Genomic DNA, 8,385 nt, shown 5'->3' on the forward strand with positions numbered 1-8,385 from the left:
TGAAAAGGTGTTTAAATTGATTTTAATGACTCCTAATTGCAACTTTTTTTTAGACAATCAAACTTTAATCCATGAAAAAACCCCAAACCAAAGACCACTCAAACATTAAGTTAACCAAATTTTGCATTTACAGAATCACTTTTGGTATTGTATTCGTCCGAAAAAGCAATACCGAAAGTACTTTTAGTATTGTATTCGTTCGGCAAACAATACCAAAAGTTAACCTGCTACTAAAATTCAAATTCGATTTTTTTATATAAATACATTTTTTGACATTTTTTTGATAACCTAGATGGTTTTGATTCAAATCATTTTGATTATCATAATTTGCGTCGCTCTTCGCTACTCAAAATGATTTTTTTGATAACCTAAATCAAAAATCATTCATCATGATTTATGTGATTTTTTTGATGGAGAAGAAAAGTGAAGGGGATACTTTCGATTTTTCTTTTTATTTTTTATTAGGGTAAAGATAATATGGTTATTTCACACCTAAAAAAAAGAACCAAAATACAACCCCATTTAACTTTGAGTATCCCCGATTGCGCCTTCGAAATAAAGCTTCGTTCATTAGTGTGCAAGCAGACCATCTTGTATTCCCTTTGATTTTCCAAGGCAGGTGCCTACTGTGCCGGATGTTCTCATGGGGTAGCAGGAATCTAAAAATGATAGTGTTGGGAACTGCGGCGGAATTGAAGCTCCTCTTGCCAAGGACGAACTACCCTATTTTATCAACTAAAACCTGGACAGAGGGAGTAACTCGGAATATAGCACGTCTCTTTTTTTCAGTAATTGGAGCCGGGTTAGGAAATAGGGCTTTAATGGAATTTTTTCTCTACTAAAACAGGAAGGTCTCCGTTTCGTTAGGACAATGGAAATAAGATTTTCGTCAAACCATTCGAGGAAGGTAGAAAACCCGAAGAGCGTGATGGTACCATAAAAGAGCAATAGATTTACGCATAAAGTCAGAGGAGCTAGAGTTCATGTTTACATCGACCTGCTATTCTGATCGATTGATCTGAAATCATAAACGGACTCCTGCCAATGCGCGAATTTAGTTTGCCTCATTGCGTGTAGCCCTGCTCGGAAATTTTACCAAACTCATGCAGAGTGGGCTAAGATAAGGGACCAATCAGTACTAAAATCACAAATGGATGGACAAAGGTTGACACTAGGGAGAAACTAAGGAAATAAATCCAATGCATTAAATGTACAGAATCCCAAATAACCATATCTAGCTTTTCAAATCTAAAGAAACCAAACCAACATCACCAAGACCCAAAACTTCTTCCTTATATCTTTCTCTGCCTTTTCCTTCTTTCCCCTACATTTAAAAAAAAAAAGAAAAAAAAAACAAAGCAGAAATGATTGCAGGAAAGGATATTTACAATGTTTTAGCAGCCGTAGTTCCATTATATGTAGCTATGTTCCTAGCATATGGTTCAGTAAGATGGTGGAAACTTTTTACACCGGATCAATGTTCTGGAATCAATCGCTTCGTATCGATTTTCGCTGTTCCTCTCCTTTCGTTCAAGTTCATTTCTAATAACAATCCTTACAAGATGAACTATCTTTTCCTTGCTGCCGATTCTTCACAAAAGGTGGTGGTTTTAGTTGCTCTTTTTCTGTGGAATATGTTTGCACCTGATGGAAGCATCGAATGGGTGATTACTTTATTTTCTCTCTTGACGCTGCCGAACACTCTTGTGATGGGCATACCTCTTCTTGAAGCTATGTATGGTGGTGGTGATTCAGGAGCTTTAATGGTCCAAATTGTTGTTTTACAAAGTATTATTTGGTATACTTTGATGTTGTTTATGTTTGAATATAGAGGAGCTAAATTGTTAATCAGTGAACAATTTCCCGGAACGGCTGGGTCGATTACTTCCTTGAGGGTTGATTCGGACGTATTTTCACTTAGTGGGAGACAACCATTACAAGCGGAAGCCGACATATCTGATGATGGAAAACTTCATGTTGTAGTAAGACGTTCAACGTCCTCAAAATCGGTCATTTCCATGTACGAAAACTCCTACAGGTTAAACTCGACGAGATCGAGAGCATCAAATCTAACAGGAGTTGAGATTTATTCGGTAAATTCATCCAGACAACATACACCAAACCCTTCAATCAGTTTTAATCAAAAAGAATTTCACGAGATGTTCAACTCGAGTAAAATGTCTGGTACATATGGGGATACAAATGGTTTTCAAGGTAACGATGGAGACGTATATTCGCTAACAAAATCATCGTATTTGCATGAAAAATTAAAGGATGGGAACAGTATGCGCAATGATATTAAGAAGAAAAACTTAGGAGGAAGAAGTATGAGTGGAGAGTCCTTGAACAATGTTGGCAATATGAACAAAGATGTTGACAATAACAAAGACCTTCATATGTTTGTTTGGAGCTCTAATACTTCTATCAATTCTGCTTCAAAAGGTATGATCATATCCCATTATCACTATTTTTTTTCCTAGTTATAACAACAATCCTGTATATGTCAAAGAATGCCACCAAAATCCATCATGAGCCAGTGGTTGGTTAATGGGTCTTGCTAGGCTCTACCGAAAGTTTACAAAATTTGAACGCTGTTGTTGACCTTAGTGTGCAAATCATAAATGGAAATTAAGTTGGTGGTGCAAATCATTTTTTATTTCATAAAGAGGGGTTACCCTCCAGATTTTGGTACATGCATGCAAGCTGATGATCTTTCATCTTGGCGTAGTTAATTAATATCCTTAAATACTGACTTTTAATGGTCAACAAAACGGAATCTTCACCAGATTCAAATGTAATTTTGAGTAAATTCATCCCAATTAAAGTTTTTTTCTTTAGTGATGTTGTGATAACAAACAGGAGCGCATAATTTAGATGACTATGAGTACGAAGGTTCAAACACGGCGGATGGAGATCTGAAACATGTGGATTTGGAAAAAAATGGTCCAAGTTTTCCAATGAAGGGGCCACTTTTGACAATGCAAAAATCGGAAGGGAATGGGAGTAAGCATGAAAAATCAATGGGTGCTCATAAAATGCCACCAGCAAGTGTTATGACTAGACTCTTTCTGATCATGGTTTGGAGAAAGCTTATCAGAAACCCGAATACTTATTCCAGTCTTATTGGTGTCATTTGGTCTCTCATTTGTTTCAGGTAATTTTTTTCTTTTTGACGGAGCTTAATTTTTGTTTTCCAATTAATAAACTTGTGGTGACATTTTCCAAGAAATTCAAGTGTTCTAACCTCTATGGGAATATTTTCATCTTAACCAAGGTGGGGGATCGAAATGCCTACAATCATAAAAGAATCGGTATCCATATTATCGAATACAGGACTCGGAATGGCTATGTTCAGCTTAGGTAAATCATTCATTCATCAATTTTGAGATATTCCATGGGAGAAAATTGTTATAAACTGCTGTTACGTTAAGTAATTGCTAATTTGGTTTTCTTTTTCCTTTCTATTTTTGTTACCTATCAGGTCTGTTCGTGGCATTACAGCCTAAAGCGGTAGCTTGTGGTATACCCATGGCTACATATTCAATGGCTGTGAGATTTTTAGCTGGCCCAGCCATAATTGCAGCAACATCCTTGGCCGTCGGTCTTCGGGGAAGACTTTTGCACATTTCCATTGTTCAGGTATAAATAAATCCAAATAATCCGTTAATTAAAATTTCATTCATACCCTTTAACCTTAATCTATTTGGAAAGGCTCAGAATGCTATTTTCTTTTGTTTACAGGCAGCTTTGCCTCAAGCAATAGTACCCTTTGTATTTGCCAAAGAGTATAATGTTCATCCGGATATACTTAGCACTGGGTAAGAGAATAATTATTAAGTTTAATAGTAAAATTTTAAGGAAGTTTGATAAATAATTAGCAGCCTATCCTTTTTAAAGAAAAAGATTACCATGGTCCTGTAGTAGGCATGTGCATGGTTCATTTTGATTTTGGTTTTGGCCAAACTCAAAAACGAAGCCAGTGTACAAAATCAGAAGTCAAACTGATCATTATCGGTTTATAATTTTGGAAACCAAAACCTTCCCTCCTCCGTGTTCTTTTTTTTGTTAACTAAAATTTAACATGTTAATTAATTAAGTTCCAGTTTATCGTAACAGAAACAAATCATATACTGGCAAGCAAATTTGTAAATACGATTTCAAAAACTAAGATAAAATTATAATCGGCACATAGCTATACTTATGAAAAACAAAACCGAAAATGGGTCATTTATCCAAATATTTTTAAAACATGGTTTAAATGGACGAGTAAAAATTAATATCAGTGAAATGGACACCAAAAAAATAGCAAGGATGAAAATGAATTCATCCTGATTTAAACTTAAAAAATATCAAGGATGAAACTGGATGCATCCTGATGTAAATTGAAAATAAGAAAAAGTATTTGAAAATGGGTAGGATGAAACTGTTTCATCCTGACTATTTTTACATTTTTGTCCATTTAAACAGTATCAAAATCTAAATATCCTTTTCACATAGGAATTATTAATTTTGGTCTTTCTAACTAATTTTGTGAAAACAAAATCAATATTTATGCCTATAAAGATCCGCATATTAGCTATATTTTTTTTGTTAGAGTTTCTTAGATCAAGGGCACATTCATTGTGGATAATCAGTCTGTCAACAAAAGTGAATATGATAGTTTGTCGTTACCTTTCAGATCCATTTTACCATTTAGAATATAATTTACCAAACCTTCAAGCATTTTAATTAACAACACACCACAACATTGAACTTCATAACAATATTTTTCTTAAAAGCCACGACAATAGCAAACTAAGCGTTAATTTTTTTAGTGCATGTTAATATTAGTTTGTAGCTTTATATACGAAATTTTAACTTGTATGTGTTATACAGGGTTATTTTTGGAATGGTATTGGCGTTACCTATTACGATAATCTACTATATTCTTCTTGATTTATTAAAGTGAAGAGGTCAAAGAAAAAGAAAATAATAGATCACATAGCTAATGTAAAATAGATCGTATATTACAAGTGTTGTATTGCATAAAGAATATACTTTCGAAGTAAGTAAATTAATTAGTACTAAATATTTTACAATGTTTGAGACGAAGAATTGGAAAGTATTCTATTAGCAGGATTCTTTTTATCAGATAATGGCGGGAAATATTTGATTCTTATAAAGTAGTTTTATCATGGTGAAGAGCCTTCGGTAGTGTGAAAGAAATCCATTTCCAATTTGAGCGTGGGGATAACGTGATTTGATCAAGGAGTTCGGCCCACCTAGCCTAACGCCATTCCGCTTCGATCCAAGATCACTTCCATTTGCAATAACGAATCCCGCATCAACTGACCCATCTGATTTTAGCCACCTTTCCTAATCACTAGTTCATCCCATCCAAGACGACCAAGGTGACTAAGGCAAGCACTTGAATCACTCTTCCTTCTCTCACTTATTCAATTTAAGAATCAACAATAAACCTTATATATATAGAGAAGACAATCAATGATGATTAAAACTTCAGACAAACTTGTATCAACTAATCAAAATTTACGTCTAGAACATTGAATTCATCCTTCCAACAAATGTTTAGCTACTCATAATTACAAAGAAGAATGGGTTTCTCCTAAAGAGGTAAACCCTAGGTTTTGATGTAGAATTATAGTATGAGGGGTAGAGATGATAAAATATGTCTTCTTAATATCTTGAGGGTCTTCTTATATAGGGCTCCGGAGGGACCGTGTATTTTCTTGATTTAAAAACCCAAACTCGTGTCAAATACCCAGAATTATGGTTGGATTAAAACAAGCCGTAACTCTAACAAGAAAATAATGTCAAAATGCCCAGAATTACGGTTGGTAACGACTCATCCAAAACTGCCCATAACTCCTCATGTTCACTTTTTTTTTGTCTTTCTTCGCCATTTCGGCCGTAACTTCTTCATCGGACGTCCGATTGACCTAATTATTTTTGGATTGCATTTGTATCATTGTCCTTTACAAGACATTAATGACAAAATCTTTACATCTCTTCGTATCCATTTACGGTTTATTTGGAATCAATCGTAACTCCTCATGAAATTCATAGTAGAAATTAGCTTGTTTTCAGTTGGCTTTGGATACTTCTTACCGACCGTAAATTTTCTTGTAACATACGATGCTTGGTGTAACCATATATATACGAATTTTGAGGCAGACGAAAATATTCGTAGGAGGATTCTCCAACTCATGAAGAGTAGACTCGAGGAGGTATTTAAAGAATGTGAAGCTTTGAATATGAAATTAATGCCGCAGTTGACCGTTATTGAAAAAGCGGGGGTCTAACAACACTACCCAATATTTCGCTTAGCAATCTGTATGGACAAACTCGAATATGCTTTTAAGAGAATCAACAAGACTCAATCAATTAAAAGTATATCAACGAGTTTATATCTCTCACTTGATTTGATTTCCTCAAACAGAAACTGTGAGTACTAATCAAATACAAGTAATAACTTGGATGGTACCAAAGATCAGTATCCAAGGATCAATCAATTTAAATCAACAACCAAAGGTCGGATATTCTAATTGATGATCTACAACGCACAACCTGTATTATTTCAATTTTAAAGATAAACAATATAATGCGGAAATAGAAATAACACAGACACCAGAATTTTGTTAACAAGGAAACCGCAAATGCAGAAAAATCTCGGGACCTAGTCCAGATTGAATACACACTGTATTAAGCCGCTACAGACACTAGCCTACTCCAAGCTAACTTCGGACTGGACTATAGTTGAACCATAATCAGTCTCCCACTGATCCAAGGTACAGTTGTACTCCCTACGCCTCTGATCCCAGTAGGATACTGCGCACTTGATTCCCTTAGCTGATCTCACCCACAACTAAGAGTTGCTACGACCCAAAATCACAGGCTTTGACAATAAACAAATTTGTCTCACACAGACAAGTCTATCAAAGGATCAATCTGTCTCCCACAGAAAAACCCTAAAGTTTTTGTTCCGTTGATAGACACATTTTTGTGACCAAATTGCCCTCAATTTTTCAGTATTGTTGGTACTCGATTTTCTACTTATTATGGTGTTTTATGTGTTTGTAGGTATTTTTAGAAAATAAACATTTTTCGAAAATCCGACTCGAAAAGTTGGTATAGGCACCTGAAGGACACATGTTATTCGGACTCTTAGTTTTGGATAAGGGGCACCTAATTGATAAGGGGCATCCCAGGGAGCCAACTGCTAATCGTACCTATCACTGGTTAAGGGGACTCCATCATCTTCCTTGATTTGAAAATAAAAATTGGCGGGAAATTTGGTTTCAACGGTAAAGGATTTATTATTTTTAAGATAAGAATATCTTCTTGCCTTACAAACATGAAGTTTTGAAGAAAAAGGAAGTTATCTTGTATTAAACAAGAAAGATATCCTTAGAAGATTTTATCTTGGATTTTATTCTGCGAATTAAAGAAGATATGGGTTTAGTAAAGAAATATATAGAATAAAGAGAAGGAAAAATTCCTGAAGATATTTTTAATTAAAAAGAAGAACATTTTGGAGTTATGGAAGAATTTATTTGAGTGATGTGTATTTGTGTGTATAAATAGAGAGCTAGAGAGCACATTTGGGGAGTTTGGGAGAGAAAAGAAAATCAGTGCTTTAATAATTTTCTCACATTTTCATCATTAGTAAACCACTTTTTGAGCCATGAATAAATATTTTAAGTGTGTTTTCGACGTGATGAGCTAATCCCCAACACTGGGACGACGGAGGAAGACGAATGTCATACATGGATAAATTTATTTAATTCTTTGTAAGACTTTTGCATTAATTTTAATTGAAATATGATTTGAATTAATTGGTTGTCATTTAATTTGATGAAGTATGCTTAGCTTAAATGTTTTGATACATCATGCTTAGGATTTACAACAAATATTCTGAGAATCTACATTGGCAAAATCAGAGTTCATGTTAATTTTATTTATAAAGCTTTAATTGTTGAGAATAAATAAATTGAACCCTATGTTATGAATTCAACGAAATCCTAGTCCCACTATCTCTATTCATCCTGTGACAATACTTTGTATATTTTTTTCTTTTATTTTAGTTTATGAATTCTTAAAATCAATCTCATTAAGTCCGAGTGAACGACAACTCTATTTACCACTATATAAAATTCGATCAATTTTTGGCGTCGCCGAGGCGGACTTGTGTATAGATTTGTTTTTAGGTTTTATTTTTATTTTTATTATTTTTGTTCCTTTTTACGCGTTTTGGTATTTTCTGTTTGCTTTCAGACTTGGTGCGGAGCTTATGTAAAAGCGAAAGTGTTGAAAAGTAAAGCGAAACCAAAGAAGGAAATAAAAGAGAAATCCAAAGGAGTAAAGAAGAATATTTTTGTATATAGT

At 34.3% G+C, this 8,385-nt stretch overlaps 1 protein-coding gene across 1 annotated transcript; it reads left to right on the plus strand.

The window, feature by feature from the left end:
- Nucleotides 1-1,352: 1,352 nt before the first annotated feature.
- Nucleotides 1,353-4,948, plus strand: LOC113295786 (auxin efflux carrier component 2-like). Its single transcript, XM_026544108.1, has 6 exons — nt 1,353-2,442; nt 2,860-3,154; nt 3,275-3,360; nt 3,482-3,639; nt 3,742-3,818; nt 4,876-4,948. Exons 1-6 carry the CDS (start codon nt 1,365-1,367, stop codon nt 4,946-4,948), a joined length of 1,767 nt encoding a protein of 588 aa, XP_026399893.1. The 5' UTR covers nt 1,353-1,364.
- The last annotated feature ends 3,437 nt before the right edge of the window (nt 4,949-8,385 follow it).

This window comes from Papaver somniferum, chromosome 7, assembly GCF_003573695.1.
Source record: "Papaver somniferum cultivar HN1 chromosome 7, ASM357369v1, whole genome shotgun sequence".
Lineage (NCBI taxonomy): Eukaryota > Viridiplantae > Streptophyta > Magnoliopsida > Ranunculales > Papaveraceae > Papaver > Papaver somniferum.

What these genes read in the sequence shown, in the direction of transcription:
- LOC113295786 (XM_026544108.1), top strand. Translation starts at nt 1,365, where the DNA reads ATGATTGCAGGAAAGGATATTTACAATGTTTTAGCAGCCGTAGTTCCA. An exon ending in TGCACATTTCCATTGTTCAG is followed by an intron (nt 3,640 to 3,741) that starts GTATAAATAAAT and finishes TTTTGTTTACAG; the next exon opens with GCAGCTTTGCCTCAAGCAAT. An exon ending in CCGGATATACTTAGCACTGG is followed by an intron (nt 3,819 to 4,875) that starts GTAAGAGAATAA and finishes TGTGTTATACAG; the next exon opens with GGTTATTTTTGGAATGGTAT.